This window comes from Cibotium barometz, chromosome 17, assembly GCF_041138505.1.
Source record: "Cibotium barometz isolate CiBa-2024 chromosome 17, ASM4113850v1, whole genome shotgun sequence".
Taxonomy (NCBI): Eukaryota; Viridiplantae; Streptophyta; class Polypodiopsida; order Cyatheales; family Cibotiaceae; genus Cibotium; species Cibotium barometz.
This window is the reverse complement of record NC_141062.1, coordinates 25,042,083-25,067,457: the sequence shown is the minus strand read 5'-3', so window position 1 is coordinate 25,067,457 and position 25,375 is coordinate 25,042,083. Positions and strand designations below refer to the sequence as shown.

Below are 25,375 nucleotides of genomic sequence, written 5' to 3'. Positions count from 1 at the left end.
GCTCTTTTTCTCCACAGTATGAAGTTCATTCTTCAACTATATCTTACGTGCCTTGGTATTTGTTTCATAAAGCTTTACCAAGGTGTCCCACGCCTCCTTGGGGGACTTGGCATCCTGAATGTGCCCAATCATGGTGTCATGTATACTAATGGAAAGCCAATACATTACTTTCCTGGCTCCTTGGTTCCAGTCTTTAAACTCTTTCACATCTGCAGTAGTTGGTTTATATCCGGTATCTCCGGTGCCTCTTCATGCTCACCTTCTATGTAGTCCCAATAGCCTTTTCCCATCAAGAAATTCGTCAACCTGAACCTCCAAGCATGGAAGTTATTCTTATCCAGCTTCTCAGCCACAATCTGTGTTATGCCATCATTAGACATCTTGCCAAACACACAATTTTACCAGAAACTGCACTCTGGTTTTTCTGCACAAACTGCTGTATTTTCTGCACAGCGGTACTGTAGTACTCTCAAATGTCACAATCAGTGACTTCAATGTGCATACATACACCCAATGGCAACTGTAGACCTCTTTGCAGCACCCACAGTGTCTGCACAGTCAATCTGTCTTCCTGCAGTTCTTAAAACAGAGTTCTGCAGAGAATCGATGACTTACCCGCAGTGCTCGAAATCGCCTACTTTCTGAAAAACGGAGGTCCAGACGCGCCCGAAACGCGTTTTCGACCCGAAAAATTTAGTCCGATAGGACTGAAGCTATAGGGCAACTATACAGTCCTATCGGACTGTATAGTTGCCCTATAGCTTTACTCCCGTGAAGAAAGCTCCTCAATCAGAGATCGTTTGCCGGTGCCTCCCGTAGAGCTCCTGACAAGGGTGTAGTCACCAACACAGTAGGGAAGAGTAGTTGAGGCTCTTACCCTCGTACCGCTTCCTGTGGTTCTCTTGCTTGCAGCTCAGCCCTTAGCACGAACCAGGCTCTGATACCATGAAAAGATACAGGGGGGAAGAGAGCTTGAGCTCTTGCAAGCACACACACACACTCACAAAACCCTAATAGAGAACACACAAGGTGAGAGGCTGAAAATCTTCTTCTTCTCTACTCAACACTCAACACACCATATACAAGAATAAGAGTACACACAATATGAAAGGTACTCAACCAGTACATACACGGGTTCTCTATAGTGTGAACCCGACTAAATGAGCTGGCGCTATAACTATGCCAGTCTCTAGAGTGGCTGTCACACAGCCTGTCATCCCACTGGCCGCATATCACCCAAGATCTCACCACCAACCATGCCAGTGGTGTAAGAGTGGGGCCTATCCCCCAGGCGGGTCATCAGTGTCCACCGCCTCACTAGACGAGCTCGATATCTCAACACAAAAGAGGTCTACAAAGAAGATAAGTGACTCACATAATAGAGTATATACAAGCGGTCCATAACGTGATCACGCTAAGTGGAATGAGTAGGTGTGGACTAGTCGGTGTAGTCCAGCTGTAGAATCTCTAGCGAAGATATGTCGGTGCCAGCTACCAAACCCGCCAGTGATGTAAATGTCAAACGGTCATGCAGGCGCCTCGTGAGTGTTATCTCATGTAGATCTTGACATCTTAACAATTCTATCGTAATACAGAGAAATAACTCAAGAAATGGCCTGAAATAACGCGTTCAAAGAGTCTAAATGGTGCAAATAACATTAATTTCATGACTTTCATACAAATCACCCCACAACGCAATAGAGTCGTGCTCATCCACAAAGAAATGACATGTTTGCGTTGTGGTGATTCTATCTTAATACACACAACTAACCTAAAATAATTTATGGGAAATCAAAACAGCATGGATTGGCATCAACGTACCTATAATGGTGCAGATAGCTTTGAAAATTGTTGGAGTTGCTTGGAAGAACGTATGCAAAAACTCAGAACAAATGCCCTTATCATTTTTATATGTATGAGCATTGAATGCACCAATGCCACATGTCAGAGGCGGCTTTGAGAATGATGACACGTATACTTACTGTCGATGTGACATGCATGTAGCCATACATTAAAAAATTTAACGGTGTCATCAATTAGCCGCCTCTAACACATCTACACTTATTGTCCATGCATCCAACCGTACCATTAGGAAAAATTTGGACTCTCAAATGGGCCTCTTAAGGCCCCTCTCTCTCTTCCGTGAATCAAGGAAAAGTGCAAAGTTAATGTTATGATATTGCAACTCTCTCTCCTCTTCAGATCTTCCTTAACAGATTTTATAAAGATCCACCTATCACTTTATTCACTATATCTGCTCAAAATCCCATGTAGTAACTTCATCTTTTGTATTTACTTACTGTGATGAAATCCGTGAGCTTTGCACTTATTCTTTCTTTCATTCATTGAGTCCCCTTTCCCTTCATCATCATTCATTCTTCTCGTCAATCATTTCGTATCTACACAATGATCCTCCTCCTCTCCGCCATTTTTTTTATTCTTTTTCATATTATATACCGTGGGTTATTGTTCTAGTGCCATTTTCTACTATACTCCTCCATGGATCCATCATACTCACAGTTGCATGGCAATCCTCTTGGAGAAGCGGAGACAAGGAGCTCAAGCTAGGTAATAAAAAATGATAATGGTGTTTCATTTTTGTTTTGAGAAACTCCTTACGTCTTGTGGAATGTATCTTCTACTAATTGATGTTATGTTTTGTGGACGTTTCTCTCATTTCTCATCTAGTAGAGAGAATCATGCAACATGATTGGCAACACAAGTGAGATGGAAGTAAGTGGAAACCATGATGAAGGAGCGTTGTGATCAACCCATGTTCATCGCAAAAACATTGTTATACAATTAGCCATCAAATTAAATCTACAGAGTTCACTTTACTTGATCTATAGTGAATCACAATATATCAACCCCCATTATCGCAAAAACATTGTCATACAATCAGCATCTACAGAGTTCGCTTTACTTGATCTACAGTGAATATCAATATACAATGTCAATATCCTACTCCCTCCATGTACCCCCTAACTCACACCCCCGACTCACAACAACGTGAATAACACGCGTCCCCTTGGTGCTCATGTGCCTCCTCGCGTTGTATAATCTTATTAGTCAAGAAGAGAAGATGCTACTCGTTGTGTAGTGATAGTCAAATGTAGCCCTAATGAATTGTGGTTGATGGAACACAAATACGAGGTTTTGTGAGAATGCATTTGAGACAAACATACTTGTTTCTATAAGATCCACAATTTAAGGTGGACCATGCAGAGCGTCACCACACCACCGCTGGTTTATTGATGATGAGTATGACTCTACATGACTTGCTATGGTTGAGCTTTTGGATATTGTCTACCTAGGTATTTTAAACCCAATTTTGAGTTGCAACTTGCATTTTGTGAATCTTTTTTTAGTTCCACTCTATTCGCTCTATTTTGTGTTGTGAAGGCCACATGATTAGAAAATATTTGCACTACCTATGGATCTCTCTGGCTTAATATCACAATCAATATTTATGTGGTTTGGTTTTCAATGTGCTTACGACATTGAAGTGCAACAATGTGCTCTCTTTTTTTCTATTACTCCCTCTAGTTTCTCTCATTATTGATATGATCCATTATCAATCTAGTTCTCTATAAGAGGCCTTCTGCCATGCATCACACAATTTTTTGGTTTGCCCAGAACAATTCACTCGGGGTATGGTAGAACACATATTCCTCATGTACCCTATATAGGAATTCTCACATATATTGCCACGTCTCTAAAATTAGAGACCATTAGCCTTCATTTTGACAAAGCAAAGCACGTAAGTTAACTGAAATCGTGCAATCTTGAATTTCGTAGACACTACTCACTATTGCTTCTCTCTGCTTTTACGGTCAGATCCAACAATTCGGTAGGTTATGACCTTCCATTGCATCCTACCAATGCATGAGATATGGCACATGACTCAACATCACATTGAGAAGAGACTTTAGCACACTTGAAAGGATATTCATCATCATAACTAGCATCCCATTGCATGTACCTCTCGGATCATCAAAGGAATACTCTCCCTTGAGCTCATAACAATTATCAACCATCACTTCAATGTAATCATCAAATGCTTCAACTTCTTCCACTTCATCGTTGTGAAGATTCAATGAGAAGATATTCTTCCATTTTCCTAGCTTTGACGTCTTCATTCCTATTCAATGTAATCATCAAATGCTTCACCTTCTTCCACTTCATCTTTGTGTAGATTCAATGAGAAGATATTCTTACATTTTCCTAGCTTTGACGTCTTCATTACGTCTTCATTCCTATTCTCGCACAAACCCTTGCTTTTCATGTCCTTTCATTAAGAACTGTTCTTTTGTTAACCACTATAAGCCTTATGATCCAACACCACCATTCTTTGAACAAAGGTTTCAACACCACTGTTCTTTCAACGAAGGCTTTCTATGATACTTTTGTCATTCATTACACACTATCATGGATATTCACTATATTGAACGAGGATGTGGAGCTCATACCAAGACATTGATTAAGAAGGTATAGATCTTTGGAATACCATCTGCAGAATGCAGTGTCATAGGAATACATGATTCTGTGGATGTTAAGGCCAAAAAAATGCTTGCAATGGGAGACCACAACCAATATACAATCGTAAACCTTAAATTCATGCAGTGAAGCCGCAAAGGCAAGTAGACTTAGTTGAGGCCGCCTTATTAGGGTGAGCACAATGGTGGCCACCAGGAATACCCTGCCCACGGCAGTGGGTTAACATGCATGCTAACAGTCATGGCAATGGCATAAGAGTAGGCCATCAATCAAGCTTTGGCTTAGGTGATCATGGTAGTTAAGGTGATTTTCTAATAGTTGATTATAGCAGTGGTGGTGAGTCACCACAGAAATCACACTTCATTCCAAATTTAAAGAGTAAAAAGACAGACCATCCAACTTCGCTGCATGCAAAAGGATGAGCAGAGAAAATCTGCCTCTATGGTTACCTCCACAAAAAAGACAAATTGAGGTGATCAACTACTGAGAAGCATAAACAGCAGCTTGACTACTGCAATGACTACTAGGAGCCAAGGTGAAATGCTAAAAAAGCAACTTCTCACCCTCTAGAACCAAAAAAACCATCGAGTCAAACCACTTAATAATTGAATGAAAAATCCATTTCATCCCCATGATAGAAGCACGACTTTAGACTCGTTTAATAATAAATATACACCATTTTGAGTCTGCCAGCTTCTCGAAGGCAGCTCTGCCGCAAGTCAACAAAGGATGTCTCAGCAAAATGTTCTAGAACATTCTAAAAAACCTTCAACAAGAACTACTTCAAAGGGATAAACCTAGAGGAGTGAGTGGCACCAATTCCAGGTCTCCCATGCTTCACAGGCTTGTAACTAATGGAGAACTCCGCCAGGTAGTGCCCAATCATTTCCGGCTGAATAGATAAACACCATAAAATCGGTAAACATTATGCAGCCAGAGTTTACACAGCATTGCCTGATGGGTTTTAAAAAAACTATAGTTTTTGAGGGTTTTATACGAAAATGACCCAAACACTGCAAATTATTACCTTTATTTCAACTTGATTGAATGTCTTTCCATTGTAAACACCGATTATGCTCCCGATCATCTCAGGAACAATGATCATGTTTCTAAGGTGTGTCCTGACAGGTTCAGGCTTCTCTCCAGCAGGCGCTTCGCGTTTCTAGAAATACAAGAAAGTTAGAAACATAGTCAGTGCCACCTGAGTGTAACCATCATCATGCCACCAAATTCACACAAGAATCCTCAAACACATACTTACAGCTTTGCGCAGCTTCTTGATAAGAGCCATAGGTTTCCTCTTCAATCCCCTCCGAAACCTGTGGTGTGCCATTACTGTTAAGTTAGGAAAATCTTCATTTCCTCTGTATTCCTGTGTATGCAGATCTCTGTACGTGCAAGATGACCTTTATAAGTAGATTATGGTACCTTCCTTGAAATGTGTACTTGGAACACATTCAAGGAAATGCATACCTCAGCCTTGCCATGCATGAGCCTACACCATGAACTTCAACGTCCCTACTCATGCCGTGAGTGGGAGTACATGCAGAGATATATAACTACACAAATACATGCATACCATAAACATGCATACGTATATAAATTAACATACACACGCATCCATATAAACATACACACAAATACATATTTACATACATACACAAATATAGTACACTAACACAAATATACATCCATTATTTTAAAGCCTTAGTCCATGTTATCTGACCCCAAAAAGAGCAGGTTTCAGAGACCGGGAGAGTTAAAAGTTCGACCAAGCTTACCTGCGACGGGCGCGAGCGTGGAAGAGTTCAACAAGCTCGTCCGAGGTCATGTCAAGAAGGGCATCCAGGTCAACTCCACGAAAGGAGAACTTCTTAAAAGTTCTCTTCTTAGGCTGAACTGTTCCTGAAGCAGCTGTTTCGTCCATATCCGCCTGCAGAAAAAACAAGGGAAGAAAAGAAAACCCTAAAACGCTAGAACAGAAAATAATGCAAGAAGCAGAAAAGCCGCCATAGATCTCAGAGGAAAGGGCTTTGAGGTGTAACCATGTCTGCAGAGAGACCTCGAACAGAAACTCCTGCAGCAAAAGATAGAATATAGAAATATTCGAGAAGTAGAATTTAGGGTTAAGTGTGGACTCAGGTCGAAGGAGTTTCAGATTTTTTAGCGGCCGTCTGGACGTTAGACGGCTGGGCGGACAGTCCCGGAGGGGCCGGGACACTATCAACCTCAGTGTGTGTTCAACATGGACGAGTAACTATAGTTAATGGTAAGCAAGGGTTGAAGTAAGACAACTACTACCTTAAAAAAGTAGTTCTCAAATGCCATATGGTAGCTGAGGCAATGGTTAAATGGGCATTTTGAAGCTTCAATTCTTTGCATATAATAAATTGTATACTAAGCAAGATGATGAAGGTTGGTGATGGTGGTGTGCAAGTGCTCCAAGAAGTAGCAACGATTAAGTTGTGGGAAGAGTATGGATATGTGGTAAGAGAATTTGAGTTTGAGCGCATGGGCCTCACTTTGTAATTCTCTAGCCTTTGAGACGGATGTTCAATAATGTAGAAGGTCACATTGACTAAAGGCAAGTCCTCAACACCTAAGGATCCAACTACATGACAAAGTCATTATGACTTGGATCTTCATGTGGTGGCTAATGGCATGAGGGGATGCCCAATGTGCGTAGGCTAACTTCTCAATCAAACTTGCTTTGCTATCCATGCTTGATGACGTATAATAAACCAAATAGTTTCATGCACACAAGTGTACCTTCAAAACTAAGTGAACATTTTAGCATGTGACCTGATCTCATAGGTGGACATATAGCTCCAAAGCATATGAATGCCCGCTTCTAGGCTCTAATGTGAAGAGCACCTATATTATTATACCTTAGTAAATTAAGATGTGGAAGCAATTTTTGAAAAAAGAAACGTTTATTTTTCACCAATTTTGGATGAATTTATTGTTGCCTATCTAGTCTGTTGAAGCAATGGAGAGTGTTGCAGTGATGGAGAGCATGCTTTTGAATGCTTCTACACATTACTATATGGCTACAAAAATTAAAGAAGCCTTTCTCCTATTGTAAACTGATGCACTTAAGTTGTGCACAAGGCTACTACATGTAGGCCACAACGGATGTTACGTGTAGGCCACACTCTTCTCTGAGTCATCGACGATAGTTGCAATGGATTTGTATTGGTTTTTACCTTAACTGAGATTGAGTTTTACGCTTTTAGAAGCGGATACCTCTCAGCATGCATCTCACATCTATGTTTGGTGCACATTTGTAAAGGCCCCCATTATGAGGAGAAGCCATTGATGACCATGTCTTTGATGGGAACCCCAGCTTAGACACCGATGGGGTAGCTATTGTGACCATTGATGGTTAGGAGATGGTTAGGGGTGCAAGCGTTAGCTGGGGCCCAAGGATCCAGGGGCAGGGGAGAGAGAAACACATGTAACACGCATGCCAAAAGGTGTGGAAGCAATTTTTGAAAAAAGAAACGTTTATTTTTCACCAATTTTGGATGAATTTATTGTTGCCTATCTAGTCCGTTGAAGCAATGGAGAGTGTTGAAGTGATGGAGAGCATGCTTTTGAATGCTTCCACACATTACTATATGGCTACAGAAATTAAAGAAGCCTTTCTCCTATTGTAAACTGATGCACTTAAGTTGTGCACAAGGCTACTACATGTAGGCCACAACGGATGTTACGTGTAGGCCACACTCTTCTCTGAGTCATCGACGATAGTTGCAATGGATTTGTATTGGTTTTTACCTTAACTGAGATTGAGTTTTACGCTTTTAGAAGCGGATACCTCTCAGCATGTATCTCACATCTATGTTTGGTGCACATTTGTAAAGGCCCCCATTATGAGGAGAAGCCATTGATGACCATGTCTTTGATGGGAACCCCAGCTTAGACACCGATGGGGTAGCTATTGTGACCATTGATGGTTAGGAGATGGTTAGGGGTGCAAGCGTTAGCTGGGGCCCAAGGATCCAGGGGCAGGGGAGAGAGAAACACATGTAACACGCATGCCAAAAAAAGCATGATCTCGACGGTATATAGAATATTCTTGGAATATTCTCTAAGATACCTGAGTTCATTATTAGTGGGGACAGTTGGCCGCATTCATATAGCGTAACCGACCACATTGGGGACAGTTGGCCGCATCCATATAGCGTAACCGACCACATTATATACGTGCCTACCACACCACCTAAGCTAAGGTATGGACACCCTCTACACTTAGTACTTCCTCCATTAGTCTAGATCACCATCTAAGCGCATGGGTGGACATCACCATCACATTGTACATGTCTCTGAATTTGTAAATTCTCTGTCTATTGCACTTTGTTTTGCTATCTATCTTTCCGTTGTGCTGTAGCTCTAATGAAGCTTAATCAAGAGGCTAATATAAAGCTACTGATCTAATTCTCCATCATCCTAAACCATTGATGTAAAGTATGCAAGGAGTTTAACCAGGACCAATGCACAAATTGAAAGTCACTATGGGACGGATCATGAAAGAGATAAAACAAAGATGATTAAAAGTTAATCAAGGATTAGTATAAAGAGGATACATAATTACTTTATTTAATTTTCCAAGAATGAACATTACTTTATTTAATGTGAGTTATGAATTCATAAAGGCTCTTTACATGCACTCCACTTTTTATATGCACGATATCACTTGCATGTGTTTATTTTAAGAAAATTGCCTACTAGAAATTGTTGAAATATTTGATGTACAAGTGGTAAAGGGTGAGAGAAAGAGGTTATGTAGGTGTGAACACACCCCAAATAAAGTGGGACATGTGGGTAGAAAAGGGATCTAGGGTTAGCCAACCTTAGCCCTTGGTGGACCCTATATAAGGGGCAGGAGGCCTCACTTTTTGTAACACAACATTTGAAGGTGAAGGTTAAGCCAACTTTGGAGTGGCTGAAATAGAAGGTAATATAAAAGCTTTCTATACATCTTGTGTTCTTGCTCTCTCTCATATATGTTGCTCTATCTTGCCATTAACTATTGCTTTCGTTGTGAATACTCCCCATAATTTTGACATGGTATCAAAGCCTTACAAAGGCTAAGTTTCCCTTCAATCCCCTTTTCTCTCTCTCTCACTGTGATAAGCCATTCACATCCTCATCAAGAAGGACAGTTGTAGAAGAAGGTGAGAAGCAAAAAGGTACCACAACAAAAGAGCTTCATCAAAGAGGAGATTCCTTTATCAAATTCAAGATTTTCACCAAGTGAAGGAAGCCAGCAAATCAATAAAGCGGGAAGAGAAGAATGGGAAAAAAAACGCAAGAAAAATTGGTAAATTTTTGGTTCTTCCGGTCAAGAAATTTTGTCAAATTTTCCCGTCGACATCTCTCTTTGGAGCCTTAGAGACTTGAAGAGGAAGCATTGGAGCTTCTTTGCAAAGTTCTTGGGATCTGAGACTCTCATCAAGGAGGTGGAAGACATAAGCAACGAATAAAACGATCCGTCTGCATTTTTTTCCGTCGGTCGCTTTCCGTCGCCGTCAAAGTTGCTGTCCATAGCTGTATTCCGTTGTTGTGCGTTGGATCTGCACCGGCTGCTGTTGCTTATGCAACAGCCGTGTTGCCCGTGGTAAGCAACACAGTGGGTAACACAGCCACCTTGGCAAGCAGAACAAGCAAGGCAACATCATCAGCCAGTGCAATGCCAAAACGACAGCACCACCGTCGTCCATTCAACGACAGCCACGTTGACGCGGCAACCAGACTGGTTTGGCCATCAGCAAACAACTACAACATGCCCGTCTTGTGCACAGTGTACATGGTCAATCTTGTGGTGCTTCAATAACTTATTGGCAACGCCAAAACGATAGCACAGCAGCAGGCATCACATGACGAGTGCGCATTCGCAGCCTACGTTTTTTTTCTCCAAGAAAAAAAACATCTTTTCTGAGGTTGTTTTTATATTAAAAAAACCTTTTATCTAAAGTTCCTTTTTTTTTTTTAAAGAACTCTTCTCGAAAGGTTTTGTCTACAAGGTTTTTTTTCAACCTTTTTCTCTAAGGTTCTCAACCGTTTTCTCCTCTAAGTCCTCAAAGGTTTTACAAAGGTTCTTTCCTACTTTCTTTCAGGAGGAAGAAATTATTTTTCTCGTTCTTGGCTTGGGAAGTGCAAGGTATGCACAATTTTTGAAACCAAGCAAATCAATGCATCAATCATGAAATCTGATCCTTAAAAAAATTTATGAACTCGTGTGCATGGAAATCATCTGCCTTATTATTGTAATGGAGTTAGACACTGCCCTTTTGATAAACAAGTGGTAAAACCTCTTCTAAAATCAATATTCACATTGGTGTATGTATTTTTGCATCATGATGAAGTGGAAGGCGGAAGCAAGAAGCATATTGAGAAGCACATGCATAAGTTATTAAAACATGGGTGGAAGCTATGTGTTGGTCTATGTGGCAGCTGGACTAAGGAAGCTAGCATGATTGGAAGGAGACATGTACGCATGAAGCGTGTCTACCACGAGAAAGGATTGGAGAAGCACGAAGATACAACCAATGGAGCCAATGTAATGAAGAATGGTACATCCAAATCCCACTTAAAGATTGTCTTTTGCAAGAAGATGGTTTCATCAAAGCGAAGGATCAACAAGGGTGGTGCACGAAGCCACTATAGAAGAGATGGTACCAAATATGTTACTAAGGTTGAGGGGAATATTGTAAGTTTCTCACATGCCAAGAAACTCTTCTAGTTGAGGAGTGAAGCATGTTTGCTAAAATTGGGAGTGAACCACATTTCTCTATAACTCATCATTTTTATAAAAGCCTAATTTATAAAGGCTACCTACCTTGTCATCTATCCTATGGTTAAGAGGGGGTCATTTTGTTCTTGTATGTCCAATGCTCACCTTGCTCCATATTTGGTATTTTCCCATGGTAACATTGAAAGGGGGTGTTGAAATATATGATGTACAAGTGGTAAAGGGTGAGAGAAAGAGGTCATGTAGGTGTGAACACACCCCAAATAAAGTGGGCATATGGGTGGAAAAGGGATCTAGGGTATAAAGGGAAGGAGGCTTCACTTTTTGTAATAGAACACAAGTAACACAACACTTAAAGGTGAAGGTTAAGCTAACTTTGGAGTGGCTGAAATATAAGGTAATATAGAAGCTTTCTATACATCTTGTGTTCTTGCTTCTGTTGTGCATACTCCCCATAATTTTGACAGAAATTGCCTACATCCCTACTCTAATATAATTTTATTCAACCCATGATGAGGATATGATAAACTTGACCTTCTAATCCTAACAACTAGTCCTCTAAGTATTAGTTATAAATAATAATGGATTGTGGGATGTAGTAGTGAGTTATGGGCTAAGGAAATATGTGAAAAAACCTCAACTTATCCTTTTTCTTAAAGAGTGAAACCCGTTGACTTATCCTCTTTTTAAAAAAGAGAAAGCCCTTGAATTATTCTTTTTTTAAAGAGAGAAAGCCCTTGATTTATCTCTTTAGCTAATTATATTAGTAAAGGTCTCTACCACTAACAAGAGAGTAATATAACAATATAGTAAGTGTAATACCAATTAGCAATATAGTAACTACTATCAACATATCCACAAGACCAATATCCCTAGACAAAGCTCACCAATATGTGATCGTAGAGATAGAGACATAAATGTACATATACAATCGACTAATCATAATTAAGAATTTATAAGATAAAGTTGGTAATCCTAAGAGAACTGAATCTCCAAAGCTCTGCAATCATAGATGAGTAAGAAACCCATTTCTCCACTCCCTCAAAGGGAACTCTTTTAGTGAATTGGGTAATGCACCAAAAAGTACATTCCACTAAAATGTATCCATTCTAAACGGTAACTTAAGCTCACAGTGTTTACATCTTACATGCCACGTTTCATTGCCCTAGTTGAGGTTACATAACATTTTGTTGAGATAGTCATTGTCTTTAGTTTCTCCCATCAGAGCTTTGAAGTTTTGGATCCTGCCCAAAGGCCATCCCATCAAGCCAACTAGACCTTAGACATCGTATCTAGATGTGTTGATGCTCAAAGATTTTACTTTTTCAAAAGTCAAAGATAACACATATGATTCTTTCATATCCTCAAAAGTCAGAGATAACATATATGATTCTTTCATATCCATGACTCTAATATGATTGATGCCCCCCCACCCCAATATAGGGCCATCCTAAGTATGATTCTTTCATATCCACAGCTCTAATATGATAGCTCTAATATGATAGATGTCCCTCCACCCCAATATAGGCTAAATATCATCTAAATGGAGAACCAATTTATTGTTGAGTCTTTTTTCTAGAAGCTAGATCCATCATAGCCAATGGAGGGTTAAACCAATTTATTGTTGAGTCTTTTTTCTAGAAGCTAGATCCATCATAGCCAATGGAGGGTTAAACATAAAAGATCGCCATATGTGTAGGCCACTATGCAGCCTCCTTTCTATATGTTAAAGGCTTCCTTCCATGAGCTGATTGGGAATTCGCAAAAGACGGTGCTTTTTAAGGTCAGAAGGTTGAAGTCCACCCATAAGAGGTGTTTCCATGTACCTTTGATTTTCACTTGAAAGGAGTCAGCAACAACTAATTTGACATAGCAAACCAGTATGATGGATTAACTCAATTGAGAAGCCACTCTAGCCTTTGCATGTAATTCCATGTCCACCAAAAGCCCCATCCCACCTTGTTTCTACCCTTTTCTAGGGGCAACCTTGTGAGAGGGTTTTTTCACCTCCTTATTCTTCCATAGGAAGGCTTTAATGGGTCTCAAGGTAAGAACCAATAACATTTCTAAAATCCAAAAAAGGATGTAGAACTAAATATAGGGCTGCATGATGCTCAATCACTAGGACCCTAGCATGGAATGGTAATACTGTACTATCCCATTTCTTTAATTTATTATGGATCTTGTTGAAAACCCATTCCACTAATTATCTATTAGTAGCATCCACCCATTCTAGGTAGCCTAGATGTCTAAAGATGGAGCTTTAGAGCTTCATTTATTTAGATCAAAGAGTCATCCTCAGTCAAGCTTATCATTCTGGACTTTCTCAAGCTTCATCTAGAGCTAGATGCATCAACAAAGCATTGGTTAATAGAGAGGACTCTCTTAGGTTCTCTTCATCATCTAGAGCTAGATGCATCAACAAAGAATTGGTTAATAGAGAGTACTCTCTTAGGTTCTCTTCATCATCTTTAATATAAATAGGATTTATTGAGTCATCTGCAAAGCATTGTGAATAATCAATTGTTTTCCCTTTGCCAATAGATACCATAGATTTGCCTTCCTTATTAGCAAGGTCCAATGCCTTAATTAGGAGCAATGTAATGATAGCAAATAGAACTAGAGCCAGTGGGGCACCTTTGCATTACAAATCTTTGTATGATGAATTTGTCCACTGCCATACCATTAAGGAGAGAACATTAAAGATTAAATAGATGGTCCTCTTAAAGCCCATTTTAGAAAAGAACTCTACTTAGATATGACCATTGAGTAGTAGCCTCAATTCAACTCCAAAACATAGAACATTAAAGATTAAAGAGATGATCCTCTCAAAGCCCATTTTAGCAAAGAACTCTACTTTGAAATGACCATTGAGGAGCAGCCTGCTCCAGAACATGGAACATTAAAGATTAAAGAGATGATCCTCTCAAAGCCCATTTTAATAAGAACTCGACTTAGAAATGACGAGTGGACCCTATCATAAACTTTTTCCAAATCAAGTTGCAACATGTTATACACCTTTGCTTGGTAGAGTGCACTTGCCAATTTGGACATTGTAGATGTTGTCAAGTATAAACTGGATGAAGCCATGATGTTCCCTAGGCCCCATTAGTGGCAACCACCTAGTGAGAAGTCATCTTTAGGCACAGCTTGATGAGGCCTTCCTTCTTTAATCCTACTTTCCAACTCTCCTTCCTAACTTCCACCTAGTGAGATTGTAATGAAGCAAAACTAAGGTCCAAAACATGTAAATAATGGGCCATGGGCAAGGCTACTATAAATAGGGTCTTGGGTTCATTGTAGGGATCTTTTTGGTCATCTATATCTTGGACACTTACATGTACTCTTGGCTCCTTTCTTGGAGATGGTCTTTCATGGTCTAGGGCTCATGGTGGCAAGCTTGATAGCCATTCTCATGGTGAGGTTAAATCACTTAGGCCTTATGCATATACCTTCTTTGCTACATGTGCATGTGGATTTCTTCTCTTTTCATCATAATCACATGGATTTCTCATGTGTTTGGATTCTAGATTTGGACATTATGTGTTGATTTCTTGATATTTGGTCTAGATCCATTTAAATTGGTATCAAAGCTTTGATTTTGATCCACTTTCATGGAATTTTCCTAAAATTTTTTGAGTTTTCTTGATTTTCTTGATCAAGAAGGTGGGAATGGGGAATTTGGATGGTTGAATCTCTTCAAGCAACATTGTTCTTGTATTACTTCTAGAACTAGTACAAGATCACAACTAAGCAACTGCTCAACACTAGACTGAAAAAACACTCTTCTACAATCTTTAGTTGACGCTCACACACTTCTCTCTCTTCTCACTTGCTCGCACACTTCTCTCTCTTCTCTCTCTTCTCACGTGCTCGCCTTGTTCCATCCTTTTAAGCTCGGTCTTCTTGTTCTTGGCAACGGCTACTCTGGTGGTTACATCCCACCGCCTTCACACGTCAATACCGAGGTGGTACTCACAACGTGGAAGGTGGTCATACTGATTGCTCTACCGCCCCACTGAGCTACTGGGCGCAACACCTGGCATGCCCAGTGCTGGAGCTTCTGCTTTAGAACCCACAAATTTTTCCTTAAACTTCTCGAACATTTATGGGGGAGTGCAGCGCGGAATGTATACATTATCAGAGTATGTGGTGTGCTTTTGCAACCTTTTTAGTTTTTTCACCTATTCTTATATGAACACCCAATTATCAGAGTATGAAGTGTGCTCTTGGTCTGCGAAGTTTGCAGGTCGAAAACTTTCACCATAGGTTGAAGTGGGGTCTTTCCTAGAATTTTCTTTTCTGCCATTGGTATAGGCCTCCACTTGACATGTGCAGCTTCTTTGTATTCCTCCATATGTTCTAGAGGTGAGCTTTGCAACTTTTCTGCATCTGGGTCTCTAGTGCTCCACTTCTAGACACTGGCGTTGTCTGGGGTGGTTGCATCCTTGGTGGGACCATCTTTCTCCCCTCTGTAGTCTGAGAGAACAAGAATTAAGAGCATGGATGTTCCGGAGGAAGGGATTTCCTGCTCAATATGGACCTTATTCTATTTGCATTTTGAAAATACTGGGATGTTCCGGAGGAAGGGATTTCCTGCTCAATATGGACCTTATTCTATTTGCATTTTGAAAATACTGTGGTAACTCCATGTTGGCCTTCAGCAGCTCTGAGAACATCACATGAGAAGCTTCAAAAAATGGGTTATCTGTGCTGGCCCATGGAGCAGCAGAGCTAAGCTATCTTTCAGGCGCTCATTATCTTTGTTTTAGGGCTTGGTTGGTGTCTTGCAATTTTCGGACCTCAATTAGTAGCTCCCCTCGCTCCTTTCTTGGCACACCGGCCGTAGCATCTTTGTGCTTTCTATGGCAAGCTCGGCATCATCTTTCACCTTGGCAATTTCAGTTTGTAGCCTTGTGACTTCTACTTTTGCTTCTCTCAGATCCAGTTTCCACTGCAATCTTGTTTTCTGGGTCAGCCGTATCTTTTCCACCATTGGTCGTGCCTCCTCTATTTGCCTCTGGAGGGTTGTCTTGTATTCCTCATAGTCTCCGGGCCTTTCTCTTCTGAGCTCATCCTCATTTTCTAGACAGTGTTGCATTTCCAATTCCAGAGCGTTCAGTTCTCTAATTATATCCATTTCAAATTTTGTGCTCTTCTCTAATTTTCCCTTATACTCTTCTACCTGTGATTTTGCCTTGTCTCTTCTTTTATAAGCTTCTCTCATAATTTCTACATACTCCTGTGGTGGGGAGGGTGTTCCATCCTGCAATTCCTACTATAATTCTTTGTTTCTCTCTGCTAGATTTTTGGCCTCCTTCTCCCAGTGATTTTCTTTCCATGTGGTAGCCTTGAGGGCTTGCACTAGACTCTACTCATTTTCAGCTTGCATCTCTTTTCTGAAAGTACTTGGCCTAGGAGATCCCTGGCCTGTAGGCTGCTGTTGTTGTTACTGTTGTGGTTGTTGTTGCTACTCCTTGTCAGCATCGTCATCTTCATCTAGGTTGTGGTTGGATGACCTTTTGAGCTTTGCAGGCCATCTGTTCTTGTATTGCAAAATTAGAGCTTCTAAAGCTTGGTCCTTTGCTGTCTTTATTATTGTTTTTTTGGCATCCAGCGGAAGGCACAATATCTCCTCTTCCTCCTAGTTCTTCAAAGCTTGGGCCTCTGTCTGGTCGACTGCCAATGCTGTAGTGCTCTCCAGCACTTCTTCTTTCAACCCTTGGATGGTGTCATTTCCAAACTTTGGCAAGCTTTTGGGCTTGTGCTGATTCTGCCCTGAGTCTCTCCACTTGAGCTTGGAGCATATTTATCTTGCTGTGGTAAGGGTTCTTATCTTCCCTTCACTCAGCTCTTTTTGCTAGACTAAGGCATTCTCCGCCATTGCGAGTTTGTTCTATATCTCCACATTATGCTGAGCCATGATTTGTGCTTTGTTCTCCAAATCCTTGGCTTTGTTCATAGCTTTTATGAGCAGGTGATGTTGCTGATGGTTCAGGGTGCACATCTTGTGAATATTCTTAAGTTGTAGACCAATACCATGTCTCCTTGTTTGAAAATTTTGTGCTTGAGATGCCTGTCAATCCAGGATTTCCTTCTTCGCTGCACTATCTCTGCTTGTAGAGAGCTAAGTTGCCTTTCCTCCTCTAAAGCCAAGAGCTCTTGTATTCTATGCTCCTGCGACTCCTCCATTGGTAGCTTCTCTTGGATGGCTACTCTCATACTCAGCACTGCAAATTCCATGGGCATTACAGCCTCCAGCCCATATACTAGCTTGACTGGTGTTTGGCCTATTTGCGACTTTATATGACATGCGGAATGCCCACAAGGTGGAATCTAGCTTCTAGTCCCAATCATTTTTGTTGGCATTTATGATCTTCTTTAGAATTTTGGTTAGAACCTTGTTGGTGAATTCTGCCTGGCCATTGCACTGTGGGTAATAGGTTGATGATTTCTTGTGATTAATGAGGTATCTTTCCATCAACCCTTTCATTTCTTTGTTCATGAAGTGTGTGCCCTGGTCACACTGACTATCTCCTGGCAAACCATGCCTAGCAATGATATCCTTGAAGAGGAACTTTACTTCTCTTGCGGAATCTTTAAAGCTTTAGCTTTATGCCACTTGGTGAAGTAATTAGTTGCTAACAATTATGTATTCACACCTGTTGCCTTTCGTGGGTGGCTTGATTGGTCCAACAAAATCCAATCCCCACTTCATAAATGGAAACAATGGCAAAATAGGTGAGATGGGCAATCTATTTTAATCACCGGGTTGACCCATCCCGTTGATAGACATCACATTGCTTTACTTCATTGTTGGCATCCCTCGTGATCGTTGGCCACCCCACAGGCTTGCTTGCAAAAATTTTTGGGCTGTGATTCCTGCACCCATGTGTCCTCCTGTAATGTCACAGTGTGCTTCTCGTAAGACCGAAACGATCTGGGACACACCTGCGTAGGACCTGGTCTATGCCTCTTTTGTACAATGTTCGGCAATCATGGTGAAATTATGCTCCTTAAAGCAATCCTCTTCTTTTTGTCAGCAGTGTACCCTTCTGGGAATGTTCCATCCTCTAAGAACTGCATCACATCATAATACCAATTCTCCTTCACTCCTGCAATTGCTACTGTGAAGAGGTTGGTACCCGCCGGGAGTTGATCATCCACTCCATCTAGGGCCGATTCTCTAGAATCCACCAGTGTGGATAGAAAATCTGCTACTACATTTTCTTTTTCTGGTGTGTGCTAGATGGTGAACTCAAATTCTTTGTAGTAGGAGCATCCACCTTGCCATCTTTCCTACTAGGAAAGCTTTGTTCACCCATATAAATCAGGGCTTGATGGTCTACATGGAAAACAAATTTGTTTCCTAAGAGGTAGTGTTGGAACTTGTTCATAGCATAATCATAGAAAGAGCTTCTCGCTCTATTGTGCTGTAGTTCCTTTCTACCTTTGTGAGAGCCTTGCTAGCATAATGAATGGGTTGCATGTACCCCTCTTGCTTCTCTTGCATCAGTGCACTTCCCACTGCTTTGTTTGAGGCATCTACATATACATGGAATATCTCATTCCAGTCTAGGGTGGTCACCACTCGTGCAGTTGACACCATTCTCTTCAACCATTGGAATACTTTTTGACCCTCTAGGTTCCATTCATACTTTGCATCTTTCTTGGTGAGTGTATACATTGGGCTGGCCACATGTGCTAAATACTTCAAAAATCTAGCATGCCAAAACCTTACCAAGGAATCTCTCTAGTTACTTGATGTTCTCTGGAGCAGTCATTCTGGATATGGTCTCCGCTAGTAGGATCTATGGCCAATCCTTGGGCTGACACTATGTGTCCCAACAGAGTTCCAAATGTTACTGCAAAGGCACACTTGGCTGGATTTAGCTTGAGCCTTGTATCTCTGCATCTCTGTAGACAACCTCAAATGATAGATATGATTTGCCTTATCCCCAGATACATTGAAATCATCCACAAAAGCTTTTGTGAAGTTTGTCATGTAATCATAGAAAATATCTTGCACCATTCTTTGAAAAGTAGCCAGTGCATTCTTCAAGCCAAACATCATGATAATTGCCATCATGAAGACACCCCATTCAATGATGAAGGCTGCTTTCTCCTAGTCTTCTGGTGCCATTTTTACTTGGTTGTACCCATTGAATCCATCCAGAAATGAGTACATTTCCTTTCCTTCCACCTCATCCAGCAAGGAGTCTGTGAACAGAAGTGGGAAGGGGTTCGAGGTAGTTACGGCATTTAGCTTGAGGTAATCCACATAGGTCCTGATCTTCATGCTCTTTTTGGGCACTACCAAAATTTAAGATGTCCAAGAAGCTTTCTCCACTGGCACAATGAATCCTACTCTTAGTAGCCTGTCAATTTCTTCTTTAACTTGCTTGGTGTGGTTAGGGTTTATTCTATATCTCTATTGTCTGACTGGTACAGCTCCTTCCCTTAAATTGATGCTATGTTGAAAGAATTTGGGGTCAATGCCCTCCATGTCCTCATATGACCACACAAAAACATCTTGGTACTCTTTCAGTAAGGACACTAGCTCTTGCTTGAATTCTTCTTCCAGTTCCATAATACTGATCTTCACTCATTGGCTTTTCTTCTTTTTCATTTCCTAGATTCACCTCTTGTAGTCTATCCAGGACTACCTTCACAACATTTCCCTTCTAGTTCTCTTTTTGGTTTTGCACCCAATAACGGATTTCTTGCATTTCTTCCTCTTGCTCCAGATTCTGGGCCCATTCAACCTCTTATGAGGCTTTCTCCTGCATAGTTTTGCTCTGTTTGGTTCTCCTTGAGCCCTATGGTTTTGCGGAATTTGATTCTTTTTCCTTTACTTCTTTGGCTGCTACTTGCGCCTTTGTTTCTGCATAGTGCCCCATCACTTCATCTACATGTAACATGTAAAAGGGCACCAAGTCAGGATGTTCACGAAGAAGTATTCTTTGGCTGCTACTTGCGCCTGTTTCTGCATAGTGTCCCATCACTTCATCTACATGTAACATGTACAAGGGCACCAAGTCAAGATGTTCACGAAGTATTCTATCCTCTTCATTTCATCATCAAAGCCTTCTGACATATTGAATGTTTTTGCATGAACTGGCCTTTGGGTAGGTTTTACCGATCCCTTTACTTCGAAAAGGTCGACATGGACTTTTCGCTTTCCTTTTCTGGTGGAGATTTTGTTTCTGCCCCAATCCTGCTTCACTTTGTCATGTCTTACCAGGGCCTTCCCAATAACACCTGGTAGGACCCAGTGCGATTTTCAGTGGTTATGACCACTAGGTTGACCCTGAAGTCTCCTTGCTTGGCTTTTATGAGGACATTTTTTACGATTCCCTTTTTAGGAACCACCATTCTATTATCTGCCATTCTTATGTTGAATGGAATGGGTTCCCATTTGAGACCCAATCCTACTACAGTTTCTTATGTAATGACATTTACTCCGTATCCACCATCCAATAGTGCGCCATTGATGAGTACATTGGTGAGTTGAATTGTTACTTTGGCTACTTCATCATCTTTGGAAACTGGGGATTCCTCAGCTTACATTCTGCTACATTCTGGAGTTTCTTCTTCTTTAGAGTTTTTCAATTCTTTACTCAGTCTTTCAATGCATGCCATAAAGATTTTAGCCTTGAATCTTGGACATAAGTCCAGCTCTCAATAGGACTTGTCTGTCGTCCAACAACATTGACACCAATTGGTTTGCAACTAATCAGCATCCTTCTTGCTTTCTTCCAAGCTTCTTTCATTGTTGAGATCTGCTTGCATCTTTTGCAGGTTTTTGCTTGCCTTTGGTATGTCTGTGATGACTTCAAATGAGCTATCCTCCTTTTGCATTCCTTGCCTTCTTTTTATTTCCTTGGTGGTTTGAATTCTCACCTTCTCTTGTTGCTGGTCTTAGTCCACAGATGCCTTCTTGCGAGCTTTGGGTGTGTCAGGATTATCCACCGGAGTTATCACTACACTAGATTCATTAGCTTTAGTCCTTGTGACTGCCTGGATGTCTTGAACCTTGGTGAAGCAAGTCATCTCGCTACATCATGTTGGTGCTTGGGCAGATTTTCTTTGAGCTACATCAATTCCGCTTGTCTTTCTTCATCATGTTTTTTCTTCACAGCACATTCCACCTTGGTGTGCCCAGGTTGTTGGCAATAATAGCATGTGAAGGTGGTAGATCCGCTAGCATGTCCTTGGTTTCTCCTACTTGAGTAATTTTTGCGATCTCGTCTCCCATACCTTCCCATTCTTAGGGGTCTTCTTTCCGCTCCTTCCATGCTGTTCACCATGGGAACTCTATTCTTCATGTTGTACTTATAGTTCCATGTACTATGATTGTACATGTTACAGATGGTACACATGGTGGCATAGCGCATTCCTCCTTGAGGTGGCCTTCCTGTTTACATTGAGAGAAGAACACAATTTTTATGAAATTCTGAGCTTTTTCTCTTTTTCATTTCTTGCATTAGCTGCTTCACCTACAGCGTAAGTTCTCTGGGGCTCATTTTTGCCTTTGTGGATTTCTTCTTTTTGTCCTTTCTTTTCTTCACTGCCACTGGGGTGTCCTGTGAGGTGTCCTCCTCAGTTGTGTCACTTTTCTTGGGCTTCCTCTTTTGCCTTCTTTCTTGGCTTCTTTTTTCTGCCATTTTGGCCAGTTCAACCAGTTCCTCAAACTCCTCTTTAGTTTCGGCTTGCTTTATGCTGATGATCGTTGCATGGATTTTTGGCTTAAGCCCTTAGACAAACCAATCTGCAACTATTTGTATCGAGGGCCGAGATTGTTCCACCACTCTCTACCTCAAGCTTAGCAGTTTTATTGCATAGGCTTCCACATCCATGTCTTCTTGTCGAAGTTCTCTCATTTGATCACACACAGAGTTGAGTTGTAGACTTTATCTTGTGGAATCTCCCCAGAAAAGCAATTATGACCTCTTTGTAAGTCTGGAAATGGTTGTCTTGGTATCTTGATATCGACTCCGTGGCTCTATCTTTGAAGGTATTTATGAAATCTATGGATTTCACTCAGCTCTGGCTCTTCCATATCCCGACTCAGCAGAATTTTTTTGCTTCACCGTGGTATCCCATAAGGAAGAGTAGATTTCTTTCAATAGGAAGTTTCCCATTGGTTTTGTGGTAGTGGTCCCCAATAGGATTGCTAGGTGTTTCACATTGTTTTCCCTTTCAATGGAATGGCAAGATAGCAGTCCGAGGTAACGGATCAGTTAGGCAATGTCGTGGGAGACATGTAGCCACCCGCTAGAGCTTCTAGATTTAAACACCAACTCTAGTGTGGTCATGGGGACACATAGAGCACTGCTCTGTTTGGAGCTTCTCACACTCATGCTCTGCCCTCACACCACCACTTAACTCTCTCTCTCTCTCTCTCTCTCTCTCTCTCTCTCTCTCTCTCTCTCTCTCTCTCTCTCTCTCTCTCTCTCTCTCTCTCACTCACTCAAGTACACAACATATTTCTTAAGACGGTGTTATAGCGGTCCTTTTCAATGTATTGCAGAAATTACACAGAGATGAAGAAGAGAGTAACATTGTTCTTGTATTACTTCTAGAACTAGTACAAGCTTACAACTGAGCAATTGCTCAACACTAGACTGAAAACACACTCTTCTACAATCTTCACTTGGCGCTCACACACTTCTCCCTCTTCTCGCTTGCTCGCCTTGCATTATCCTTTTATCGCTCTGCTGCCACTGAGATGCTAGGCGTAACAATGATGTATGGGTTGAATAGCAAGCCGTAGTATTCAATTAGTTTCTCTAATTCTTGGTAAACCTTCATATGATAGGGATTTCAAGGTGTGGCTAGACTTGGAAGTTTTGCATATGGAGATTTTTTTGTTTACTCAAGCATTTAATTTCTATGCTAATTGTGCCTTCATTTGTGCTTGAGAATGATTTGTACAATAGCAATTGGAGTTTTTGGCTGCAAGTAAAATGATCCATTAAAGTAGGGTTTCATAAACCTAATTAGTAGTTAATTGGATCCATTAGCATCATTGGCTTGCCTATTAGCCACCAAAGTCACGTGCAATTTTTGTTAAATGGTGGCCCATACCACTCTTATGTTTCCATTTGAACAAGGATTGCCATCATTAGCTATCACAATGCTATGCATTGACACATTGAGCTTTCACAAATTCCCATTGAGTGCTCAACTTTTCCCATGGAAGCTTGCTCTAGCAAGGATTGGATGGCTTGATTGAATGCATATTGGAAAAGGCAATTGCATTGCGAAAGGGGATGCATTATGATGGATTTGGCTCATGCTTATGCTCAATGTGGATGCCTTTGTTTGTACTCTTGAGACCATGGTGAGGGGCTTTGTACCATAATCATTTGGGACAAGCAAAAGGCTATTGGATCTATGAGTTTTAATGATTGGCATGTTCTATAAATGCCATTGGTATGTGTCTCATGCTCTCATCCATTTCTATGCTTTCCATTGATTCTTGCACTATTATTAAAGCTAGTTATGTGGTGAGGGTACCTTGGCAATTGGTGGAGAGGCCAAGGGGAGAATGTCTTGAATCCGGTGTGCCATGATTGCCTTGGAAAAGTGAAGACATGGTCTCAACTCTTGCCATCGGATTTCAAACTTTGGTAAGAGGGTGAGAAAGGCTTGACCAGGAGATCGGCAAGCAAAAGATCTACACCAACTTCCCTCAATCCAATCAAGTGGCAATGGTTTCAAGGACACTTGGCAATCAATGGTTCACAATGTGGTTATGCAAGGATGCATAGTTGATCTTTTTGGTTGCATTGGTTTAGGTTTGGATTAATTGAGATCCACTTGCAAATGCAACAAAGTTATGGCAAAATTTTTCAAAAGTGAGTCAAGATGCATTGGATGCCACATGTGGTTATGCAAGGATGCATAGTTGATCTTTTTGGTTGCATTGGTTTAGGTTTGGATTAATAGAGATCCGCTTGCAAATGCAACAAAGCTATGGCAAAAAATTTCAAAAGTGAGTCAAGATGCATTGGATGCCACATGATGCTTTGGGTATGCCAGAATGCACTTGTGCAAGGGTATGTAAAGGGGATGCTTGCGGTTGACATTTGGGCATAATCTGTAGATTTTACAAAAGTGCAATTCAGTATGAGGGGTTTTAAGTTGACCCAAATTGGACACCTACACTTCATTCCCCATCCTAACACCTTCCAAACAAGCCAAACCGCATACCATTTGGAGCTATTGGTGAGCAGTTACACCCATTTTCATGAGGCAATCATGTTTTGGCAGTTTGTATACCAAAAGTGATCTTATGGACTGAACTTCATGGGTGTGTAGTAATCCTCAAATGGATCTTAACAAGCTAAATATTTCCCAAATTGGACTCTTGAGGAGGGAGTTACGGTCCACTATTGGTAAAAGCCTGTTTCATAAAAAGCAAAAATAGAGAGTATTAAGGCCCGGGTTGAACTTAAACTAATCACATAGGCTTATTCATCATCTCATTACCTTTATATAGAGCCTTAATATGTTCAAATCGGATAACCCTAGCCCCACGTTTTGGTAATTTTCTCAAAACAGTCCATTATGGCCGGTAAGCCAAAAGGCCCTGGAAGCTATCATTAGTCACATGGAAGGGGAGGAGTTAGTGGAGCATGGCAACATGGATGCAGTGGAGGAGTTGGAAGAGCAATTTATTGTGGCACTCACAAAAGAACTTCTCCATCAATGGGGCAAGTTTCAAAGGAAATTGAAGAGGAGGCAAATATGGGAGGCATTCATAAGCACACATCTCAAGGTGCACAAGCCATTCCCTCTTGCAAATTACTTGTGCAAAGACTCAATTTCAAACCACTTATGAGGTTTGAATTCATTACTACCAAGATTGGGGCTATTGAAGACCAATTGGAGCAACACCATGAAGATGCTATTGATGGTAGAATTGGTGGTATGCATGGGAGCAAGAAACCTATGCACGAGGCTTCTCATGGTGGTCATAAGGAAGGCAAGCAAGCTATGCAAGAGGCTTTTACAAGGGCTACACATGATAATCCTACAAAGAATTCCTTAAGTGGATTCATGCCAGAGGCTAGAACACCTCTCATGAGGGAAATGAAGCCTACATCTTTCCAA

At 41.0% G+C, this 25,375-nt stretch overlaps 1 protein-coding gene across 2 annotated transcripts; it reads right to left on the bottom strand.

Moving 5' to 3' along the window:
- Positions 1-5,075: 5,075 nt before the first annotated feature.
- LOC147629814 (small ribosomal subunit protein uS19-like) lies at positions 5,076-6,677 on the bottom strand. 2 transcript variants are annotated; one of them, XM_086811348.1, is made up of 5 exons: positions 6,543-6,677; positions 6,279-6,430; positions 5,759-5,885; positions 5,525-5,659; positions 5,076-5,389 (listed from the first exon to the last, which is right to left on the bottom strand). In XM_086811348.1, exons 1-5 carry the CDS (start codon positions 6,543-6,545, stop codon positions 5,276-5,278), a joined length of 531 nt encoding a protein of 176 aa, XP_086667474.1. In that variant the 5' UTR covers positions 6,546-6,677; the 3' UTR covers positions 5,076-5,275. The 2 variants fall into 2 exon arrangements, with proteins under 2 accessions (XP_086667474.1, XP_086667475.1); XM_086811349.1 differs by having other exon boundaries at positions 5,759-5,816.
- Positions 6,678-25,375: the final 18,698 nt, after the last annotated feature.

Coding starts and splice junctions, on each gene's coding strand:
- LOC147629814 (XM_086811348.1), bottom strand. Junction 5,660..5,758: donor TCAAGAAGCTGCGCAAAGCT/GTAAGTATGTGT, acceptor TTGTATTTCTAG/AAACGCGAAGCGCCTGCTGG. Junction 5,390..5,524: donor TCAATCAAGTTGAAATAAAG/GTAATAATTTGC, acceptor TTATCTATTCAG/CCGGAAATGATTGGGCACTA.